At 42.8% G+C, this 24320-nt stretch overlaps 1 protein-coding gene across 1 annotated transcript in view; it reads right to left on the bottom strand.

Annotated features, from left to right (window-relative positions):
* The window catches only part of ATG3 (autophagy related 3), a 37721-nt gene extending 13530 nt beyond the window's left edge, over positions 1 to 24191 (bottom strand). Inside the window, exons 1-10 of the mRNA XM_026658022.2 lie at positions 23968 to 24191; positions 19399 to 19440; positions 12753 to 12802; positions 11576 to 11646; positions 8113 to 8220; positions 5002 to 5051; positions 2846 to 2924; positions 2269 to 2303; positions 1816 to 1971; positions 897 to 1024 (exon numbers count right to left, since the gene is read on the bottom strand). Of these exons, the coding sequence (XP_026513807.1) occupies positions 897 to 1024; positions 1816 to 1971; positions 2269 to 2303; positions 2846 to 2924; positions 5002 to 5051; positions 8113 to 8220; positions 11576 to 11646; positions 12753 to 12802; positions 19399 to 19440; positions 23968 to 24039 (791 nt within the window). The 5' untranslated portion in view covers positions 24040 to 24191. The remainder of the gene's footprint in view (positions 1 to 896; positions 1025 to 1815; positions 1972 to 2268; positions 2304 to 2845; positions 2925 to 5001; positions 5052 to 8112; positions 8221 to 11575; positions 11647 to 12752; positions 12803 to 19398; positions 19441 to 23967) is intronic.
* Between the last annotated feature and the right edge of the window lie 129 nt (positions 24192 to 24320).

The following is a 24320-nucleotide window of genomic DNA, read 5'->3' as shown; positions in this document are numbered from 1 at the left end:
CAGGAGAGTTTGGGGGTGGTGGTCAGAGGGTGGGGAACAGGGAGGTTGAATGGGGGCAGGAGTCTTGGGGGGCAGTCAGGAAGGAGAGGGGGGTTGGATGGGGCGGTGGGGGGCAGTCAGGGGCAGGAGTTTTGGGGGCGGTCAGGAGACAAGGAGTGTGGGGAAGGGGGTGGATGGGGCAGGGGTCCCGGGATGGGGGCCATCAAGGAAGAGGGGGGGTTGGATGGGGCAGGGGTCCTGGGGTGGGGGCCAGGCCACACCCCCTCCCCTAACTGGCCCTCCATACAATTTCCGAAAACCGATGCGGCCCTCAGGCCAAAAGGTTTGCCCACCCCTTGTCTAAGCATAGCTGTCTGCCACCTTCTGGAGTTGATGTGAAAGTGCAATTGTGTGACTGATTTTTGTTTTTTTGTTTTTTAATTGGATACACAAAAACAACCTGTAGTAGCTTTCAAAATACAATAGGTTTTTGGTAAACAATTTACCTTCCCAAAAGATCATGCTAGGGTAGAATAAAAATGATCTTTTGCAGCAAAAGATCAAAACTAGGATAGCCTGAGTCTAGACTTTCTAGAAGAGGAGACTCATGGAGAATACAGTTTTGAGACGCTACTACAAAACAGAAGCACAAAGGAAAAACCAAACCAATTCTCTTAATGCACATTTAGCACTGGGATGGCTGCTCAAACAATTGGTGACTTTTCTTCCCTCTGCAAAAGGGAACAGCTCATGCAGACAGACAGCTGTGGACAAGTGTCCAGGAAATGGGAATTTATGATTGTTTGATAGATCACAAAAGGATGGACAAAAGGCAACTTTAATTAGACAGAATGACCTTTTCACAAACATATCCATAAGCTGGGCTCAGTAAAGAAATACTGAAAGACTGAAGATACCTGCATGGATGAACTGAACACATGGGTGGTGGAGGAAGATGGGGATGATTTTCAATTGTTACTGTTTTTTTGACATGATCTTGACTAATATCTTCATACATGTAGTCTACCGTTAAAGGCTGCCGTTGCTGAAAAGAAAAGAAATGTGTAGCAGGAACAGTGTCACACAAACAATCTTTTCCTCCTACTCAGAAAGTAGGATAGCACTAAAGTAGCATTTTGCAGGTATATATGTTATCTCTGCTTAAAGGACCCCAGAGTACTTTATAAACTAAACATAGCACTGAAATCAAAAGTGGCAAGCAACCACAGGGACAACAGGTGAGAAAGGGGATCTTAATGACAGGGCAAACCTCTATTCTTATGAAAAATGCTGCAGGATCCATAGGATCCACACAGAGCAGATATAATACTGCATAGTACTTTGTTTACAGTACTGTGGGAGAACTGGGAGCTGAACCTGTGGTTCCAAGGACCCTAGATATTTCTAGACTGAGGCTTATATCACTAAGTCATCAAACTTACAAGATTCCATAGTGTAAAATGGAAGAATGCTTCCTTACTCAACTTCCTGCTGCCTGCGTACACTTGGTTCTCACACCTTCTTGCTTTACTGACAACAGATTTACTGGTTTTCATTCTTGTTATCCACGGAAAGCCAACAGCTCAGAGAATTAGAATCTTTTCTTTCAAGGGCACCATCACAACTGGTTATGAAGATCCAATTACAGGGCCATTCATGGTGTGGTGAGATTGCTTTTACTTATTCTCACAGGCCCAGTAAATCTTGGCTGAAGTCCTGGCTTTACACCGATCTCATCACTTCCCTTTAACATATATTTAATCAAGTTGCAACAAATTGACCGTGCTACCTTAACTGGCGAGTCTTAACACTGGGGAAAAAAAATACTGGTAATACCTCATCATATCCAAATAACCACAGCCTTGGAGTTTGGTAGTATTTGTCATAAGTGATGTAGAGGTCATAAGTTCTGGTCTGCAGGATGGCATCTTCCCCTCCGACATCAGCTTTAGCTTTGCTAGCTTCTGCTATTTTTCTTGTATCAAGAGTTGCCTGAGGGTAAAGATTTAAGATAAAAGAATAAAGTCAATAACAGTAAAACAAATATTTAAGTAACACTATGCCTTTATTCACCTTTGCCCCATACCTAAAAAGGCATCTGAAGACCATGGTATTCTGATCAATGTGTCAGTTATAATATTCATTTATAACAAAAATTGGAGCTTTTAAAAGTTTTAGTAAATGCATTTAAAAAAAAAAGCACATTAGCCATTTGACAGTGTTACCAGTTTGAGCACAAAGTAGAAAGGGTGTTAATGCTGCGGAGGAGGTAGAGAACAGTTCACTCACGTCATCTGTCTCCAATAGCCCACTCTCTTCATATTCTGAAAGGAAAGAAAGAATGTCTACAAGTTCATGCCAAGCTTGTAATTGGTCATCAGAAGCTTAAAAATATGCAACCAAGAGTGCTTCCTTAAAATCTGCAAGTATCTAATATACATGCTTTATCCAAGTAGATTTCCTAATTTTCCAGTACCATTAAACTACACCTAGACTCTAATACTGTAAATCTGACAGATTGTCTACCATGTGGCTCCACTAGACACTCATTATGGAAGCCTCTAGGAAGTCAGCATTTTTCACTGGGTGGGTTTCAGAAACTGAAGTTCGTGCACTAAACAGTCACAGAGTTGCCATGCTAGACTTGTCTATTCCGCTGCCTACTGGCCTAATTTTCCAGTCACTGACACTTGTGCATTCCAGTGGAGTTGTGGTGGTGTAAACCCAATGTGAAAGGAGAATCAGGTCCAACATGGGACTGTTAATAGGCATTACATGGAAACAAGCAGTAGTGCTTTCCTAGAGAGTGCTGCCCTGGTTACATGGCTGAAATAAAGTGCATCGTATCCAACTTAAAGGGAAATACCTTCCATGTCAGCTGCTTCCCCTTCATCTTCCTCATCATCTTCACAAGAGGCTGGATGTCCTGATAGTTTTATATTGTCCTTTTAAGTTAAATTGAAAGCAAGTGAGAACAATGCTTTACAGACACTTGGATTCAAGAGATGCAATTCATCTGCCTTGGAAAATCTATTTACAAATGAGTATTTTCCATTTATTCCTATGAGGCCAATCAACATAAATAAGAAAACTGATATTCACATTAGTAGGTACTACATTCTCAGGCATTTAAAGGTTTTTGTACAACATTAAAAATCCACTGAAAGTTATGAGATTCTGTATTCTCTTGCTTCCAGATCAACTCTGCTCAGGCTCAAAGTCAAAGGATGACTTCTGTAACTATCCATGTTGTAAATTCTGCTCTGAAAATACATTTACTCCTATATCACCACCAAGATAGAGACACTGCCGTCAGAGCATAACTGATAAGCCTGCTGTTTCCCAAGGCATAACAGAATCCAGTTTGCTCAGTGGCACCACACAGACTATACAGCTAGCAGGAAGAAGTTGTCAGCAAAGAGAAGTGTGACTTGAAGACATACAGAGCTGGTACATTGGGCAAGTCAATTTAAAGGAATCAAGTACAATTATATTTAAAACTAAGTACCTGGTTTAAAGCCTGTTAGTACCATAGCAAAAGCCAGTTGTCCAATAATTCCACACTTGTTTTAAAACCATGCAAGATTCTCAGCTTGTTTGAGACTTTGATCCATAGTCTGACAAGTTAGAGATCCAAGATTGGAAAAGAGAGATCCTAGGTGTCAATGGCCAACATTCCTCCCTTTCCATATAAAACAGGTTCTAACGTTAAAGGTTCTATACAAGCTTGCTAAGTGCATAATGAACTGCTTTGGGATACAGTACCTGTGTACAGATGACACTACATAAAAGCAAATCCTGTTCTAATAATATTACACAGGAACGCAAAGATTTGCCATGTTGGATTGGGCCACTGGCCCATCAAACCAAGTATCCTGCAAAAAGCAGATTTTTTTTTTTTGCATCTGATGAAGGCAAAACCCTGGCCACACAATGCATATGTGGAGCCACTTACACAATGCAATATGTACAGCGCAGATACCTCACATTCTGAAAGAATAGTTGACAAGCATGCCAAGTGCCTTTATTTCTGCTTGAAAAGTGTGTATTTGCCCTGGGCCCCATAAAAATAGTAAAAATAATGCTGTACAAGACAATGTTGTTGGCCAGCACAATAGGTCTGTAAGTACCACGAGGGACCACTGAATTAAACTGGTCTGTTGCAGTCCTTACCAATTACCAGCCCCTCACCCCCACTTCACACACCAGATTTATACTGCTTTTAGATTCAAAGAAGCCTTCCAATCGCAGCTCAGAGGCACAGCTCCATTTTAGTCAGGTTCCTTTTTAAGAGGCATTTCTACAGATGACTTTCACCCAATAATGCTTTTTAAACATATACATGTTATTGTTGAGAATGGAAAGGTTCATGCTATCTTAAGTGCCTCTTCAGCCTTACAGGAAGCTGAGAGCAGCTGGAAGTTTTCCAGATTTCATCTCGGCCCTATGATGATTTGAGAAGTATGGTGGCAGTTAATAAAAATGACTAAAACAAGAATGAATTTAGCTACATTAGTGCCTCAGCAACTGGAGATAGAAGTTTGGCAGAAATGTGACTTGTCCAAATCAAGATGTACCTTCTCTAGACCTCCTTAAGGGACCAGGATTTTAAAACTATATAAAACTTGTTGAATAAACCCCATTTTACCATATAATAGGACTTTTTGTTTTTAAATCTAACAATTTGTCAGCATTCTAATAGCTCTGCAAATGCTCACCTCAAAGTTGAGTGAAATCAGTTTCTAGGTGTACGTGAAATATTAGTGAATGTGTATGTTGAATGGAAATACTCCAGATGAACAGTGCCTCATTCCATGATAATGGGAGGGGGATACATGCTTATAATATCAGGGGGTTACTAATTCAGTTCATAGCTCACCCCACCTTCACATATTTACTGGCCTCTGTACTGTTCTTTCATATACAGAATTAGCTCACATGGCTGTTTAGGGACACTATCAGACATCTATTGTAGTTTAACCTTCTAGTACAATAAGTCAATATTCACAAGCTAACAAATACCTTGCTCTCCAGTGTGATCTCCTTAACGGCTTCTGTCCCGCCTGCAATACCTGTTGATTGAACATCAACATTGAAAATAGTCCAAATTAGAAGAGCCCGTTTCTTTGTTATCAGGATGGTACAAATGGCTCAGAAAGGAGTATGTGATCCTTCCAATTACATTTTTATAAAATAAATTTAGAAACTGAAAGGACACGTTATTCAGAGCTGGACAAAGACTATCCCGCCCCCAAGCAGACTTATGTAGGCTAGTACAGACTAATCACATAGTGCAGACTTATGAGATAAGAGTTTTGATAGAGGAATCTTAAGCAGTTTCTGCACAAGTAATGAGTTGGGGGCAATAATTTAACTGATGACGGATAGCTCTTACCACTACAAAAAAATCTAGATGGACTAATAGTCATACTGTACTACTCATGAACACTACCTTACACATAGTAACCTCAAGCACATGAAAGCAAGGTGCACTCCAAGAATAATAATTTGAGTATGTGGCAAGAGCTACTGTACATTCAAAGCATCCTGTCCATGTAGCAGCCTTGACTGTGGTTGAACATGCTTCCTTCTTAGCCAAATGTTATTTCTATAGTGCCATAAGTGTATAAAATAATTCAAATAAATAAATACTGACATGTCCCTGTTCCCAGGAGCTTATATTTAAAAAGTAGCAGCTTGCCACTATCAATTAATAAGCATTAGGAGAAGAGCCTGATACTGTGGCTACACTAGAGAGCTTTGCGCCATGTAAACACTTTAATGTAGCCGCTCTAAGGCCTGGTCTACACTAACCCCCCAAGTCGAAGTAAGGTACGCAACTTCAGCTACGTGAATAACGTAGCTGAAGTCGACATACCTTACTTCGAACTTACCGCGGTTCAGACGCGGTCCACACGCGGCAGGCAGGCTCCCCGTCGACTCCGCGGTACTCCTCTCGCCGAGCTGGAGTACCGCAGTCGACGGCGAGCACTTCCGGGATCGATTTATCGCGTCCAGACCAGACGCGATAAATCGAACCCGGAAGTTCGATTTCCAGCCGTCGAACTACCGGCTAAGTATAGACCAGCCCTAAGGCGACAGGGGAGAGCTCTCCCATCGGCTTAATTACGCCAGCCCTGCGAGCAGTGGTAGCTATGTTGGTGGAGAGATGTTCTCCGGCCAACATATGCTGACTTAATTTAGTGCTGTCCACATCGGCATTTATGTCACTCAGGGGGCTGGCTAATTCACACCCCTGATCGACATTACTTATGTCAACTTAAGGGGTAATATAGCCGGAGCCTCTGTCATTCAGAAAAATAAACCCCTGATGCATTGCCACTTCTCTTCAACGCATCCCACTTATCCTTCTATTACTTCTTGTTTACTGCTGTTTTTCTCCAATGTCCCGTAATATTCCATCACTCTGTTTCAATACAATCTCAGGTCCAGTTAACCAAATGAAGAGGAAGAGGATCTCAGATGACTTCCTCAAAGATACAATGCATTATCTTAGGAGAATACCCATTAGTAGACAGCATATCTTACCACTCAGGAAAGACACAGCCAGCATACTGGCAACACATCAGCAAATGAACACTGTTTGGGAACAATCATTTCAACTGGCTGGTGTAGTCATTCCTACATATTGTTTCTCCTGCCAGAACTGAAGGTACTCTTAGCTCTATAATATCCTAGCACTGTCAGATATTTTTGTTTACAGAACTGGTTCACAATATCAGTGAACCTCCCAAAAATCACTGGAAGTGACCAAAAATACAGAGATTTCTAGTGACAAAAATAAGAGTTAAAACATCAGAAAACACAGGATAAAGAAATTAACTTCTGGGGTATTCCAATCACACTAAGCAGTTGTTTTTCTTAGGGCATGTCTTCACTAACAACATCTGTGTAGTCTCGGCACCAGGGCTGGGAGAGAGCTTTCCCAGCGCTACAAAACAAAATGAAACAAACAAACAAAAAAAAACGACAACCCACCTCCACGAGGGAATAGACACCAGCGCTGGGAGAACTGTCTACACTGGCACTTTACAGTGCTGAAACTTGCAGCACTCAGGGGGGTGTTTTTTCACACCCCTGAGAGAGAAAGTTGCAGTGCTATAAAGTGCCAGTGTAGACAAGTCCTTAGAAAGCCTCTGTCAAGCTACAGAGCTACTGAGAGATGTTGCATTATGCAAGGGGTGAAAATGGTTTGAGTACTTTTGATACATAGAAAGGAGAGAAACTTACCTTTAAGGGCTATTCTCAAACACCTTCATCCTGGAATTTAAATGTCAGCCTTCTCAGGCAGTGTAAAAACAATTATCTACTCTCAAAAGAGATGCTGAAAGGAGTATACTATGGAAGAGATTTTGCTAGGCACTTGGGAGTTAGACTGACTACACAGTAGAATCAAGTGAACAGTTATTTTTAGTTTTTGAGTTTCTCTCTCACGGTGACAAAGGCATCCACTTAGCAGAGAAGCCTGTCTCTATGAGTAAAGCTTTCAAATTTATGTAAAGTACTAACTCAATTTTCTGTACTTAACTACAGTTTCCTTTTATCATCCCAATTTATCTGAGGGCCCTTAGATACCTTCTAGCAACACTGAGCTGTTGGGACTAGAGATCAAAGGATCATCTAAGGTGGGGCAATATCACAGTTGTGTCACCGCTTAACTGAGATAGAGTCTTAACTCTTCCACATCTCATACTTAAACTCACTGACAAGGGAGGTCAGTATGCCATTATTCTTCAAATAAGGTGAAGAGAATGGTGCTTTTATTTCTCTCAGTATCTCTTTAGTAACAAGTTTGGTCCCCTGCATGTGGAATATTTACCTTACCAAATATAGTAATATGCATCTCTATTGTGCTTCTCAAAGGACTTAAAGCTTTAAGCATCCACACCTCTGAGATATTACCTCATTTCACAGAAACAGACACAGAGAGGTTAAGCAACTTGCTAATGTCACACACACACACACAGGTATTTAACTGGGAATGTAACTCAGGTCTCTCAAACTAGCGATTAAGACACATCACATATGAGAGTTAATAGACATTTCAAAATTAAGAGTCAAGGTCTTTAATATTAGTTAGCAGTGGAAAGTTAAAATCAAGAGTTTCAATACCTGCATTGTGAAATGTGTCTACCCATCCCCCATCACCATCATCTTCTTCTATAATTGCTTCCAGTTCATCTGAATACTCCATCTGTTTACACCGCTTGTAGCATGGCACTGTAAAGATCAGCAAACTCTTACAAGTAATAGGATAATTGCAATCAGATACTAGACAGAGCAGAGACAAACTCACTCTGCAAAGCATTCTGCAGTGAATAAGCTTCCCCCAGCCCCTATTTGCTCTCTTTGGTTCAAGTTTTTTTTTTTTTTTTTTAAAATAGGTTAAAAATACAAATGTAAACAAAATATCTTTACATTATACAATTTCAGTACATTTGGGTTAATCTTTTAGGATTTTCAACCTTAATTATTCACATGAATTTAGTGCAGGGGAAGGCAAGATGATACTTGGACTCTAGTTAAAGAGCTGGTACATTCCAAGCAGTGGTCACACAATCATCTTACATTTTTCTGCCACTTGTCATTGTGCCTCAACCCTGACCTGTAAGGGTCAGAAAGGAGTGAGAGTCCCCAGATTTTTTGAGACTGCCAACCATTTGGTGGTATCTGGGAACTACCTATCCATTTGCTTCAGGCATTTCACTGAACAGCTTTTAGTCAGTGCAGATCTTGGCTGAATTTGAACATGCAACTTTTACTGGTTATCTGCTGGGCAGACTTCCACTTAAAGTTCATTAGTCATGTAAGTGACAGATCAGTTTGTCACCTGGAAAACTGCTGTTAACAGTAACATGGTTATTTAACAAGATTAGTTTACTGTCAATCATATGCATATGTTCAAATTGTGCTTTCTAAGATAAGGCTTTGTCTACACTAGCATTTTTATTGGCAAACTTTTTGTCAGTCAGGGGTGTGGGGGAAAAAAACCACACCCCCCCCCCCCCGACCAACGTACATTGCACCAACAAAAGCGCTGGTGTGGACAGCTCTATGTCAGCGGGAGAGCGTCTCCCGCCAACATAGCTACCGCTGCTCGTTGGGGGTGGTTTAATTATGCCTCTCCTGTTGGCATAGAGCTCTCTCCTGTTGGCATAGAGCTACTCCACAAGAGATCTTAGAGGCACAGTAAAAGTTTGTGTAATAGTACATATCTGATTTAAAGGCAAAACTGACCTTTTCATTAATATAAATAGAAAGATTATGGCTGCAACACTCAAACCCAGCCCTGGAGAAGAGAATTAGTACACAAGAGCTACACTTCATAAGCTGACTGTAGACCTTCTACAAAAAACAGGACATGGGGGCAGGGTCAAAATGAAAACTAGAGGACATCTCCCTGGAAACTGGTTAGTAGGGTGCTCTGTGGCATCTTTTCTGCCAGCATTTAACTTAAGTCAGAGGTTACCAGTATACCGTGGTCCCAGACGACTGAGCGCAAGAAACATGGAATCCTGGATTTTCTTCCTCTGAAGAGTGACCAGGAGAGAAAGGGCACCAGAAGACCCCACAGAAATTGCAAGTACATCACTTAGCCATGCTGTCATTGCTATTGCCTGCATAGCAAGTTCATTGCAACTGTAGGCAGCACTGGGGGTGGGGTGGTAAATAATTCAATTACATCCTCTGCAGACCACAGGGCATTCCACTGGCCCACTGAGGATTTCAAGTCTCCAAAATGGGCAAGTCAAGTCAAACCATGGAATGCCACCTTATGAGGCCATAATTCCTTCTTGCAGGCCTTCAATTACATAGTTTTTGCAAGCCAGAACTGAGGGGGCTACACTGGCATTTTTGCTATAGACAAAATTTGACACAAAAGACAATGTTTCTTTTGTGAAAAGAAAGCTTCCCCCATAGTTTTAGCTCAGGTGCAAGTTTTCCTCTTTTATAGAAAGTGGGGCAGTCAGCACTACCATTATACAATGCTTTAATTTTGTGACCATCAGTTGAGCTGTTTCACAGCAGAATTCTGCAGTTTCACTAATATGGTGATCTGAGTTACACGGTTTGCATGAGATTAAAAGTATGAGTGTTACCAAGTAAAGCATTTTGGAATACCTTTAGTAAGCCAGGAAGAACCAGAAGATCCAGTATTGGGGAGGGTGAAGGAAGAAGAATTTTAAGTTAAAACCTCACCATTGCTAACCATTGTGTGTGGAAGAGTTGGGGGAGAGAGGCGGAGGATTAAAGGAAGCAAGCAAGCAAGCAAGCAAGCAAGGAAAGATAAGGAGGGCTATTTAGTAAGTGTTTCTGGACTTAAAGGTTTCAATTTCACAATGCAAGCTGCAATGCTAACCCCAAGCATATATTTATCATCTTCATGCTCGGTGATGACAGATTCTGTGAGAAGAGAGATCTGGATACTCAAGTTCAGACAATCTGCTGCTTGTGTCACCACAAAATTAAAATGCAGAAGATACAAGGGAAGTTTAGTTTCCATTATCAATTTTATGTACAGGGTAAAATTTGGGTGCACAAGCATAGAATCATAGAATATCAGGGTTGGAAGGGACCTCAGGAGGTCATCTAGCCCACCCCCCTGCTCAAAGCAGGACCAACCCCAACTAAATCATCCCAATGAGGGCTTTGTCAAGCCGGGCCTTAAAAACCTCTAATGATGGAGATTCCACCATCTCCCTAGGTAACCCATTCCAGTGCTTCACCACCCTCCTAGTGAAAAAGTTGTTCCTAATATCCAACCTAAACCTCTCCCGGGTTGCGAGCTGTCAGCCTCCACCCCAAACCCCGCTTTGCCTCCAGCATTTTCAATGGTGTTAATTTAAAAAGTTGTTTTTTTGGGTGGGGGGGGGGGGGGGGAAGAGTCACACTCAGAGGCTTGCTGTGTGAACGGGGTCACCAGTACAAAAGTTTGAGACCCACTGGGCTAGAGGGACTGTTGGTGCCCCATATGCAGCTCCGGGGGTCTGGATTCTCCCCCGATCAGGCACTGGCTTGACCCAGCATCCGTCCGAGGAAGCCTGGGGAAGGAGGTCTCCGGAGAAAAGCACAGGCTGTAGCTGGTGCTTTCAGCGTCACTCCTGGGTCGGGACTGGCCCCATCTCCCCCGGGAGGAGCTGTTCTGGACGGCGCCAGATCCTCCACTGGTGGACGGCGGCCAAGAACCGAGCCGGGGGCAGAAAGGGATGGGGGATGTGGAGGGAGGTTAGGGTGCCTTCGAAGAGCTGGCTGCAACTCCCTGCTGCGCCACACTCCTGCCGCTGCCACTGCGTGCCTCAGTGTTCCCCTCTGTGGTCGCAGAGGGGTGCTGACTCCATGGAACTATGGCTCTTGGGGGCCCACTGACGATCTGGCCCCCAAAATCCAGGGTGATTAAAAATCAGGAGGAGCGGGGGAGGGTCAGATCTCCACTGAGCTGAGGCTGGGTTTATGCTCCTTTCTATTTCCCTCACCGGGATTTAACTTAAATGTTCTAATAGGCCTACAATTATTTTCCCCTCAAGTCATTCACAAGAGCTGTACTGCATTCAACTCTACTAAGAGTCATTCTTACCATTTTTAGTTACCAAAAACTGTTTGTCTGTTGGCAGATAAGCCTTGACCTTTAATTCTTCTCCTGAAGCCCTTTAAAAAAAGCATACCACAAAAAAGTGAAAACTTGTTTTGTAGACAAGAACACTTCTATTTTCATTCTGTGTGGCCAGAAGACAAAAATACCACCTTCCTGCTTCTGTTTGAGATTAGTAACTACCACATATGTAGTAGCAGAACTTGAGATATACTGCAAAAACAACCTACCTCTTTGCAATTTGAAACGTACCAAGCTGACCAATGAGGTGATCCCAAGTGTGAGCAGGAAGGGGCTGGGAAGAAGTATATTTAAGAGCTTTCAGCAGAATCGCCTCACAACCTATTGTGACTCTTGCCATGCTGACAAATCCAAATCTACTAATCGTATATTGCCCACATGCATTGGTTTTTGGCTTGAACAATAATAATCTAGACACTAATGTTATGTTCTATCCACTAACCATTTCATGATTTATTTTTGTGATGCAAGAAAGATCCTGTTAAAATGTACTGAATGCATTTTTTGTACATTCTCATTGCATTCCAGAGAAGTAAAAAAAGCCTTCTCAGAGTGATTATGGCATGTATATTCAGAGACAGACCAGCATTTTCTAATCTATAACTCAACTGGATATGGACTCAAGATCAAATTTAAGTAGCGTAAGCTCTTGTTTTTAATATGTAGGTTACCTCAAGGCAATGACTTTACAAGTAGCCCCTTGTAATTAGTAATTTCAGTGACTCTCTGCCACCATGACAGAGAACGTGATCTCAAGACTTCAGATTCCCCATAACCAATGGAGCCAAGAAAGGCCCAAGGGAGAATGAGCCTGCTATTACCATTAGAAATTGAAAGTATTCATACCAGAGTGGTCGGTTTTCTATACCACCTCAGAGAAACCATCCTGACTGCAGCTACAAATGGTAGCTAATACAAAAGCCTCCTCCTCAAAAGTGACTGTAATTTGGATCATGACAAAGATATCAATGGCATGGGTTCTACTGCCAGAGTTCATATCTAGATTTAGTTCTCATCTACATTAAATTGCGATATACCATATATTTTTGCATCTGATGCAAATGTAATATGACAAAAAAACTTGCTGTTCCTCTAGTTTTCCGCACCTCTAGCTCTTTGTGCTTCATTCTCTTTTACTTACCATTGCCAAGTAGGACAGTGGTGAACTAAATGGTCTCCAGCTGCCACAAACTGTTTGGGCACAAAGAAAAAAGTGAAATATGTATGTAGTATAAGGAAACTCTTATAAACTTGACCAATATTAACATTTCAGTTGTACAGAGATCACATTTTTGTAAGTGTGTTCAATGTAATCTTCATAGCGCTTTATGCTTTAGAGATGCAGTGAAAAGAAAAAGCATCTGTTTCCTCCAGCTGGTGTAGACAGACCTGACTGATTTCTTTCATCTCAAGGAACCATGCAGTAAAGAGAGTCATAACTGCAAAGATGGACAGAACTTCCAAGCGTTTTCTCTATACCTTATGGCAAACCCGAAAAGGTTTATGAACATTTACCAGGCTAGATAAAATATACTTGTTGTCATAAATATAAAGGGAAGGGTAACCACCTTTCTGTATACAGTACTATAAAATCCCTCCTGGCCAGAGGCACAAAATCCTTTTACCTGTAAAGGGTTAAGAAGCTCAGGTAACCTAGCTGGCACCTGACCAAAAGGACCAATAAGCGGACAAGATACTTTCAAATCTGGGGAGGGGGAAAAAGGCTTTGTTTTGTCTGTTCTTTGTTTGTTCTGTGTGCTTGGAGAAGACAGATCAAGAAGGCAAGCAATCCAACTCAGTTAGAATTAGTAAGTAATAATAAGGGAATGTGTTAGCTTACTTTTATTTTGGCTTGTCATTTTCCTTGTCTAGAGGAAGGTTTTTGTCTAGAGGGAGATTTATCCCTGGATTTGTAACTTTAAGGTTTTGCCTAGAGGGGAGATCCTCTATGTTCTTGAGTTTTTTGTTATTCTGTAAAGTACTTATCATCCCGATTTTACAGAGGTAATTCTTTTACCTTTTCTTTAATTAAAATTCTTTTAAGAACCTGATTGATTTTTCATCGTTTTAAGATCCAAGGGTTTGGGTCTGTGTTCACCTGTACCAATTTGTGAGGATATTATTCTCAAGCCTCCCCAGGAAAGGGGGTGTAGGGGCTTGGGGGATTATTCTCAAGCCTGCCCAGGAAAAGGGGTGTAGGGGCTTGGGGGGATATTTGGGGAAGGTAGGGCTCCAAGTGGCCCTCCCTAAATGTTTGTTTGTTTAAATCACTTGGTAGTGGGAGCGTTACTTAATCCAAGGAATAGGGGAGTTTTAAACCTAAGCTGGTAAAAATAATCTTAGGGGGTCTTCATGCGGGTCCCCACGTCTGTACCCTAAAGTTCAGAGTGGGGAGGAAACCCTGACACTTGTTCACTCCACCATGAAGACAGCAGTGAAAAAAAGCTAGTTTTATTTGCCCATGGGGAAAGTTTACTCTCTCCTATATCAGGAGATGACAAGGCTGCTTTATTAAATAAATGCTTGTTACAGTTAGCAGTACAGGCAAGTAGAATTTGGATTGACATTTAATTTTTGTGAAAGCTTTTCTTCTTTAAAAAAATACCCAAATAGAAGTATTTCCCCATTCTCAAATTTTAACTAATTTAATTTAATTCTTAAAAACATTTCCCCGCAGTGTTCAAACCAAACACTGCAACATGAAGAAACAAAGTGAAACGGACATCACTTATTCACTGTTAAAGTCGAGAGAAATGCAAGAAGTGAATAAGTGGATACAAGTAGTATAGTATGGCAGTGCCCAGAGATGCCAATCATGAATGGATATCAAAGTGTGCTAGGTGCAGTGAAAACATATGAAAATAGGTCCCTGTCCTGAAGAGTTAGATTTTAAAAACTCTCTTAATAAACTGTTAATAGTAACTGAGATAAAGAAATTTCTTAATTATGTTTCTAGTATATTTTAAAAAACAACAGCATTTAAGAGCTACATAGAGTGAATATTAATGCAGTCTCATCCAATCATTTGTTTGTCCCTTTATTCTGTTCATAATGGGAAGGAACAGCTGAAGTTTTAAAGCCCATAGTGAATTTGTTTTGCTTGTTCTTTACAATGTTATTAGTTTTGCAAACGACTTACACATCTGTTGTTCCAGCTGCTTCCCCATTTTAAAATACTACTTCACAGTAACATGCTACTCAGCTGACTGAAACCCATTGCAGAATGGTGTCACAGGCTAGAATACACCTCTACCCCGATATAACGCTGTCCTCGGGAGCCAAAAAATCTTGCAGCGTTATAGGTGAAACTTTATATCGAACTTGCTTTGATCCACCGCAGTGCGCAGCCACGCCCCCCGAGCACTGCTTTACCATGTTATATCCGAATTCGTGTTATATTGGGTCGCGTTATATCGGGGTAGAGGTGTACTTGCACAGACTTTTTGTGGAATCAAATCATGTTGTATGCCTAATGTCCAGGGAACAACCAAAGTTCAGGATAGGGGCATCTGGTTCATTATTTTAAATGTGTCCTACAGGTAAACATTAATGAAACATTTTTTTTAAATAACTGAGTGAAACAAGTATGATGTGTTTTATTCTATGTAAATCTCTTCCAGCAAAGGATCAGTTTATAACTTTTATGCTTTTATAAATAAGTGAGAATAGCTGTCAGGCAAATTAACTATTGGATTAAGTGCAGATATAAGGGTCTGAATATAATTAAACAATTTTATATTCCTTTTAATCTTTGTAAGCACTTTGGGGGATGAAACACCGTAGAAGGCTGTACAAACAAAGCAACTACTCTAATACCCATACTGAATCAAGATGATCTAGTTTGCACAATACTTCTTCTGACACAGGGCTAAACTCCCTCCTACCTTGTTAAACCCCATGTTTTGGCCCAGAAACTAAAGTGAATTTTCATTTGAGTAGTTTCCTCCAGTTCATACTACTCGGGGAAAGGCAGGATCCCCCTTCATCCAATGGAATGGGTAGTTGCATTTGATACCCTAAACTTGCAGATACACCTCTACCCCAATATAATGCTGTCCTCGGGAGCCAAAAAAAAATCTTACCGCGTTATATCGAACTTGCTTTGATCCACCGGAGTGCGCAGCCCCGCCCCCCCCGGAGCGCTGCTTTACCGCGTTATATCCAAATTCGTGTTATATCAGGTCACGTTATATGGGGGTAGAGGTGTATATAGACTGGCCAACCATTTTCTCTTCATGTGCTCCAAAAACAATGCTAGTCAGCATAACAAAAATATCACAACATTTGTTCAGTATGGATAATAGATTTTTACTCCATGGAAAAATAATTTCCTCTTTCTAGGAAAGTGTCTGGAGACTGACCTCTATTAAAAGTAAAGTTTTACCGTAATGGGGAAAACAGTTAAAAAAAAAAATATTAGGGAAGACCTATAAAGCCATTCACTCATACATGAGAACACTGTATAATGTAGAAAAACTGCAGCATTCTTTATAATCCTGTACTTGTTTAAAAAACACTTGAATGGATTGCTTGTAGAAGTGGGGAAAATAGATACATCCTAACCATTTTAATGACATTGTCAACATAAGATGTCATTTTAAAGTGTTTTCTTACCTGGGTTAACCCTGTAAATTACTAAAATGAACTTTAAATCTCATTTGCTTTTCATCCTTCAGTTTTTACAGTGAAACTAAGCCAGTCAGTTTCACTTTGATTTCCATGCAGTAGTCCCGTGAACATAGGTTTGTGTTCACAGTACTGCAGGAAAATGTTTAAGATAAACATCCTTAAATATGTTAATACAAATAGTTTTCAGTAAGTGTACATTTAAAATTTTATAAAATTAAGTCGGGTGGTGTCCTTTTGAAATGTTACTAGCAATGATTTAACAGAATACTCATGTGACATCCAAAAAAAGTGCTAAAATGAATTGAAATATCTGTTGATATACTAGAAACAAGAAGAGGCAGGATAGGAGTTTAGCCAGGTGATGCAGTGGGTAAACTAGCTAGCTAGCCACCTCAAGAGATATGATTAGACCTAGCTTTAGACCATAGGACCAAGTCACAAAACTGCCATAGTATTAATCACAATTTGCAATCAGCATTTCAGAGACCAAAAAGATTGGAACAAAAATAAAAAATAAAAAAATGCAAGCCTGGAATTGAAATGCATTAGCAAAGTGGTAAAAGTTTGTGGGCCAGCAAAACATGAGTTATCTGGCAGTAGGTACCCCATCATTGCTTGTGTGCGTTACAGTTCACTGACACACTCAAAGAGAACACATGAGCGCTACCATTAAAGAGACAGCCTCCTCTTATACACCTGACAGAATTTCTCTTTAAGAGCTACAGCTCCTAGAACAATTAGGGATAGCGGAGGAAGATTTTTCAGAAGCACAAATGGCAGTTAGACCCTTAAAAATCCTACACTATATTGGTCAAGGCACCCAACCTTGGTGCAATGATTCACTACTTTACTCCTCTGACCATCTGCTTTACTATGGTCTGTTTCCATAGAGAGGAGATACCCTGTTAAAGCAGGTCTCTCACTGGTTCTTTTTGACCCACCTCCACTTTCCCTCTCCACCCCCCTGAAGAAAATAAACTCAGCCATGGAAACCTACCAAATAGCCAAACAAAGAACCAACCAAAAATCAGTTCCTCCTTGGAGCTAAAGATTGAGGTTAACTCAATACATTTGAAAATACTTTATGTGGGTCTCTTAAGACACAATGTTGCCTAATAAAGAGACACTTTCACAGCGATTAATTTATTTTAGAAGACTCAGAGCTGTTCTGTGTATCTTAATAACATGGGTCATGTTTATGAAGACAGAGTCAGAACCAGGGGCCCAACTGATACAACATACTTGTGGCAGAAAGGCTACCCAGTCATGGAACCCACCAAGGCAGAGTTAGAATAAAAAGCCGTAACTCTTTGAAAGCAAATTGCCAAGATACATGGAGAGCACATGAGCTCTCAATCTCTTGGGAATCACTACCCTTGAGTCTAGGGCAGTGGTCCCCAACCTTTTCAGTGTGGGCGGGCGCCTGACAACTAGCCACTGAAGAGCGCAGCCGCCAGACAAGCAGCTGCCGAAATGCCACCGTGAAGCGGCGACGCTTCTTGACTTTGCCGCTTCTCGGCAGCAGGGTCCTCCCTTGTCAGTAGGCAGGCGCCATGGTGCCCGCGGCCACCGTGTTGGGGATCACTGGTCTAGAGGACAGGCAGTCTCCTCACACAGCCTGCAAGAAGAATGTATGCCATAATATGTCACACCAATGGTTCATTAAATCTAGGATCCTGCCTCTGGCATGGATTTATATCTGATGCTGCAAACAGCAAAGACTCTCTCCACAGTGCATATAGCCAGCTTACCCAAAAGAGAAACCCCTTCTAATTAGACATCCCTGTGCAGCTTTTCCCCACAGATGATAGGGCTAAGTGTCAGTGGTTCAGAGTTATCTAGAATTTTTTTTTGGGTGGTCACCATGAAGTTAGAAGAAAATAAACACAACTACCTCAAAAGATTGTTTAGCACTAAACAAATTGGTTAATTCTATAGTACTCCAGCAGGCTAGCAAAAATGATCTCCCCTGGCACATAGTGTAGCTCAGTAGAAATGTTTCAGATGCCAATATTGGTATAATATTTCTGCCTCATTTATCTTCCTATGTTATTTGTCTGCCTTGCCACCACTATCTTCATTTTTGTCTGATTCTGTCTCCTTCCTTCTCTGCATTTGTCTTTACCTTACCTCTCTCCTTCATCCTCCCTACTTTCATTTTACTCTTTTGTAGTCTCTGAAACTGTCTACGCAGAGACAACAGCTTTCAAACGCTAGCCCTTCCCATCCTTGTGTAAAGAGGAGGAAAACCAAAAAAGACCATTGCATTTGATACAGAGAAGAAACAGGCCAGGAATTTGTAATCCTTGTTTCCTTTTACAACAGACTCCTTTGTAAGCTGCTACTACAGGCACTTACTGGAAACATGGCCAAGCTAGGGGCAGCCTATAGAGGAGTACAGAAAAATGCTTGTGCATGGCAGGTGGCCAACAATATGTTGTGACCCCACCACACACTCAGCAGCAGGGGAACAAAACATATGGTAGAAAGCAGGGGCTGCTTTCAGCAAGCCCAGGCGGTCCCTGGAGTGCTTAAGGGAGGTGGAGTTTTCAATCCAATGAACTCTTTCCTGCTCCAACTTCAATACAGAATGGAGCTGCTGACCCAGGAAAACCAAACCATCTAAACCAGGGGTGAGCAAACTGTGGCCCCTGGGGGAGGGGAGATGGAGGGCTCCACGTGTGTTGCCCTTGCTGCGCCTCCAGGTACCTCCCCCGAAGCTCCCATTGACCGCGGTTCCCCATTCCCAGACAATCGGAGCTGGGGGGGGCGGTGCCTAGAGGCCGCTGGGACATGGTGCTGGCGGTGCCGCGGGCCGGATCCAAAGCCCTGAGGGGCCGGATCCAAAGCCCGCGGGCTGTAGTTTGCCCACCCCTGATCTAAACAATGTTCAGAGAATGGTGGGTTCTCCCTCAGCCTATATTAGGATGCCTAGGGCTTGCGCCCCAAACTCCATTCCAAGAGAAATTCTGTTGCTGACAGACTCCAACAGCAGAAATACTTTGCACATTTTAGTAATCACATCCTCAAATTTTCACTAAGTTAGCAGTTGCAAGAGTCAATTTAAGATTGATTATAATGTTATGGCAACTTTTACCACAAGTTATTACTATTTTAATAGCTTCCTTAAGTACATTTTATAAGTTCTGATCACTCACCTCTTCAGGAGTGATGACTCCAGTTTCTTTAAACTTTGACTCCTAGAATAAAAACAATTCAGAAACATTTACAGCTCTGTTGACATTTGAATCCCACTCTCCAAGGCTGAAGAAACTCTGCTAGGCTCTGATCCTGCAACTGTCTCTCTCTAGGTCAGCGATTCTCAAACTGTGGGTTGTGACCCCATTTTAATGGGGTCACCAGAGCTGGCTTAGACTTGCTGGGGTCCAGGGCCGAAGTCCGAGGACTTCAGCCCTGGGGGGCGGGGCTCAGGTTACAGGCCACCCGCCTGGAGCTGAAGACCTTGGGCTTTGGCTTTGGCCTCCCACACCACCCATGGCAGTGGGGCTCAGGCGTTGGCCCCTTCACCCAGTGTGGTAGGGCTCAGGCATCAGTCACCGCTCCTGGGCTCATGTAGTAATTTCTGTGTCAGAAGGGGGTCGCGGTGCAATGAAGTTTGAGAAACCCTGCTACAGGTAGCTCTGTGCACCAGCTTGAGGGCAGTTGTGGGGTCAGTACCCTAGTTTGTAGCCAGCCTGCATCCATTTTCTATAGCACAGAACATTAGCAAGAAAGTAGTTCTTTGCAGAATCCAAGAGGTTATCAGAACTGCCACATAACTAAAGCATATTTTTCTGCAATTATCAACAGTTCAGTTGGCTAATAGGAGAGCTCCTGTGATCAATGCTATACTTGCTTAAGAGGCAGAAAGCCAGTCAGAACCAGGCATTCTCAGCCATGATTTGTGTAGCTGCCCTAAGTACTAAACTAAAAAATATTAACGTAATGCATCAGCTTGAGATTACAAAAAGCAAAGAAGTCCAGAAATGACAAATGATTGTTCCCACTGCCAATGTGCCTTGGACCCATTTTGTAGAGATATTTTATTATTTGCTTTTTTGGTGTATATATCCATCCCTTTATTGTGCGCCACGTGGAAACAGTTTTGAGTTTCTTGAATTTTCTCATGCTGTTTTCATTAACTTGTTCTCGGTTTGGACAAGGTACATTGCTATCTGCAAGATTTCAGTTTACTTTTGCATTCAGACAGACATCTAGAAAGTTTGTTAAGTGTAAAAAACAGGTGTAATTCATGCTCATGTAAACCCAGAATGCACAGAAAATTTTAGACTCCAGAAGAAATAACATCAGCACTGAAAGACCAGAAGTTTTCCCCCATAATTTTAAGACTACCCAAGAATGAGAGAACCAGTAGTTATCCATATTTGGGATGTGCCACCCATCACCGTAATATTTGAGGTGGATTTCCTTCCTACTGCCCTGAACAGCTCTCAGATTTCATCATCAAGTCTCAGGCCTCTTTTCGACCAGTACTCTGACTCTAGGCTACAATTCCATCCTGTTCAATCCTCCAACATCATTCAGTCTTCAGTTAAGCATACATTCTACTGCCTCCACTGCCAGAGTTAATTGCCATAGATGCACAGCATGGGGCACAAAGTCGGAGGATGTCCAAATTGTCTCCTTTTAACAACGGAGCTGAAAAAAGCGAAGTCTTCATATAAGCAATCTAGTCTCTCTCCTCCTCCCCCCTTCAAAGATGAAGGAAAAAATATAATTTAAGTGCATGATTCAGATGAGACAGGCAAAACTCTTGTTGTATCACTGCGAGACAATAGAATATCAACACTGCATGCCAATGAAAATTCTCCTTTTAAGAGTTTGGAATAATAGATAAATCTCAAGACTTTATGGCAGTACATTGTGTTACCGTATCAAAGACTCAGAATGCAATGACCTTAGGACTCGTTCCCAAGGTGCATCATACAGCACATACAAGTCTAGGATCCTGAGAGTGGGTGGGGCCAAAAATAGACCAGCCTGGATCCCCTGTCAACTTAGTGAAGTGTAAAAAGCTTAGCTTCTTTAGAAGGCAAGGCTACATTATGCTGCATTCCTAGTGGGTATTTTTAAAATCCCATCCATCTGTAGTAGAAAGACAGCCTGAAGCAGAGGCCTGGTCCAAGGCCTGAATCAAAGTCAGCAAAAGTTATGCTTTGGGCAAAAGTCAGGCCCTCTCAAAAGGAGATGCTTGCCTGCAAATTCACTGTTCGGTACATGAACTCGACGCCAGTATTGCTAGCATTGCTAAAATATACTGATGATGTAAATACATTCCCGCAGGCTAGGACAAGAACACCCCAACCTAGCACACGATAAGATGGTTTGACAGAAGTGATGACTAGTGATGTTTTGTCTGAAACATCAGGAGAAAGGTACAAGGGGTGGTAATAAACATCATGAAACAGGTAAGGTAATACTGTAGGCAAGTTGTTTATCCCAGATGGTTTGTTTCAGTCTATAAATGCTGGAATGCTTCACCTTAACCCTTTGTCCAGCTGCTGGTTCTCTGTCATGGGCAAACATGTATTAAGTTTACCCGTAGCACATATAGGGAACTAATACTGTGCTTTGTTGGCAATAAACCTGGCCTAGCGCTTTCACCACTGAACAGAGTCTGTGGTCTTCTTGGGCTGTTCAATCGAAGTCTGCTGTGCGAGCTATCTTGTCAGAGCCTGTGCAGCACACAGCAAGAACACACAGAGCCAACAACTCACACCACAATTCACTTAGTTTTCAGTTGTTGTTTTGTAGCATTCCAGTCTCTCACAACAAGCTATTCAAAGTGCAAGGATAGTGAACAGCATGTGTCTTCCTTTAATACAATGTGTTACAGTGGTTAGAAGGGGAAATTTGGAGTTAGAACTCCCGGGTTCTATTTCTAGCACAGCAAGTGACCCATTCAGTAAACTTAGACAAGTCACTTCAACTCCCTGTGCCTCAGTTTTTGTCTCTATACTCACAGTTACAGTGATGGGCAATGTTACAAAAACTTAGCTAAAACATGGACACCATAATATTTACTTCACAAGGGCAAGAAAATTTGGTTTATGAATGAAGAATGTTATAAAGTGGTCTACAAACAAGGATCTCTGATGTGAAGTACAAAATATGTAAGGAAGTTACATTATAGAAGCCTGAAATGATCAAGAGGAATGTGTTTTTGTTTTTTCCCTTAAAAGGGTCCCAGTAGAAACAACTCTTCTGAAAGCATGCAGTAAAGATCTGAAAGCAAAACTGTCTTCACTGTTTTCATTACCTGGACTGAGGAAAATCCAGAGACTAAACTGACAGCAAGAGAAGAGAACGGGGATTTTTAAAAAAAAATCATCAGTTTTAATACAAGGGATTATTAGTAACAAAGGCAAGAATACTTTGCAGTAGGACAGCTACATGTAACAAAGAACTAAAGTGACAGAAGTACCTGCATGTGTCACAGCTACATGAAGCACAGAAGTAGATAAAAGTATTTGCACATTACAACGGTTTGGACTATTAGACTAGGTCTAACAGAGCAACTAGACACCCACAGCAGGCACAGGCCAGCTGCAGTGGTTTACCTACTGTGTAGACATAGCCTTATTTAAAGGCCTTGCCAACACACAAAAATTGTACTGCTTAAACTACACTGGTATAATAAGAGTGGTACAATCCTCCCGCCACCCCCCGGAGTGTGGACTCAGTTATACCCAGGTGCTTATACCAGCATAGTTTCTCTCTATAAAGGAAGGGGAACAAGCTATAGTGGTATAAGAGCACGTCTTCACTACCCGCCGGATCGGCGGGTAGCAATCAATCTATTGGGGATTGACTTATCGCGTCTAGTGAAGATGCGATAAAAATCGATCCCTGATCACTCTGCCATCGACTCTGGAAATCCACTGCGGCAAGAGGCGGAAGCGGAGTCGACGGCGGCACGGCAGCGGTTGACTCGCCGCCGTCCTCACAGCCAGGTAAGTCGACCTAAAATACGCAACTTCAGCTATGCTATTCACGAAGCTGAAGTTGCGTATCTTAGGTCGACCCCTCCCCTGTAGTGTAGGCCTAGCCTCAGGCACCTATGGTGACCAGACAGCAAGCGTGAAAAAACAGGACAAATTTTTGGGAGGAGACGAGGAAGCTATAGTTATGTATAAAGACAAAGCCCTTAGTATCAGGGCGGTACTGATAATATCAGGACATCTGGTCACCCTAAAGGCACCTTTCCACCCATGAAACTGCACCTAGACTAGTACAACCCCTAGTGTAAACATCTCAGTACAAAGTCACGCCCCTAACCAACACAGCAACACCGGCACCAGAACGGTCATCGCCCAGGCCTAGGAGCCGGTACCCGAGGGCAAGTCACCGCTAAAGGCTCCCTGCCCACTTGTAGCCTAGCTCGGGGGACAAGCCGGGCCCCTCCCAGTGTCCGGGGCTGCGCCCGCCGCCGCCTCCCGGCCTGGAGCAGAGCGGGCTCCCTCCCCGCGCTGTGACAGCCCCGCACGCCCCGGGGCCCCGCTGGCGAGACGTGCATATGAAGGGACGGAGCAGGCTGGGGCCGTTTCGCGGCTCTCGCTGGGACACCAGCCTGCCCCAGACACTAGCGGGCTACGCCGCCGCGGGAACCGCCCCGGGGGTGTGGGGGGGGGTCCGACGGGAAGAGGCGCCTCCGGGCCCACCCCCTCCGCCCGGGGTCAGGCTGCGGCGGCCCCACCGGGCGGTACCTTGAGCACGGGAGTGAGGTACTCGGCCACCTCCAACGCCTTCCCCTTCACCGTGTTGATGACGTTCTGCATCCTGCCGGCGCGCGCGGGGGTCCCTAACGCCCACAGCCCCGCTCGCGCCACAAGCCTTCAGCAGCACCCACCGCCAGCCGGAGTCACATGACCTGTTCTCCCCCACGCACGTGACACAGAAGTCCAGAGAGGGAAAAGCTCCTCTCACAGCTTTATGCTTGCACGGCAGATTGCCGGCTAGGGCCCAGAACGCGCATGCGCACGTGAAGAGCCAGTTCCCTGCGCGCACGCGTAGAATGGGGGGCCGGAGAAGGACGAGGAGAAAGGACGTGCGCAGTGGG

This window comes from Terrapene carolina, unplaced genomic scaffold (genome assembly GCF_002925995.2).
Source record: "Terrapene carolina triunguis isolate 2854851 unplaced genomic scaffold, T_m_triunguis-2.0 Scaffold387, whole genome shotgun sequence".
NCBI lineage: Eukaryota > Metazoa > Chordata > Testudines > Emydidae > Terrapene > Terrapene triunguis.
The sequence above is the reverse complement of the archived record's forward strand: the minus strand, read 5'-3'. Positions and strand labels throughout refer to the sequence as shown.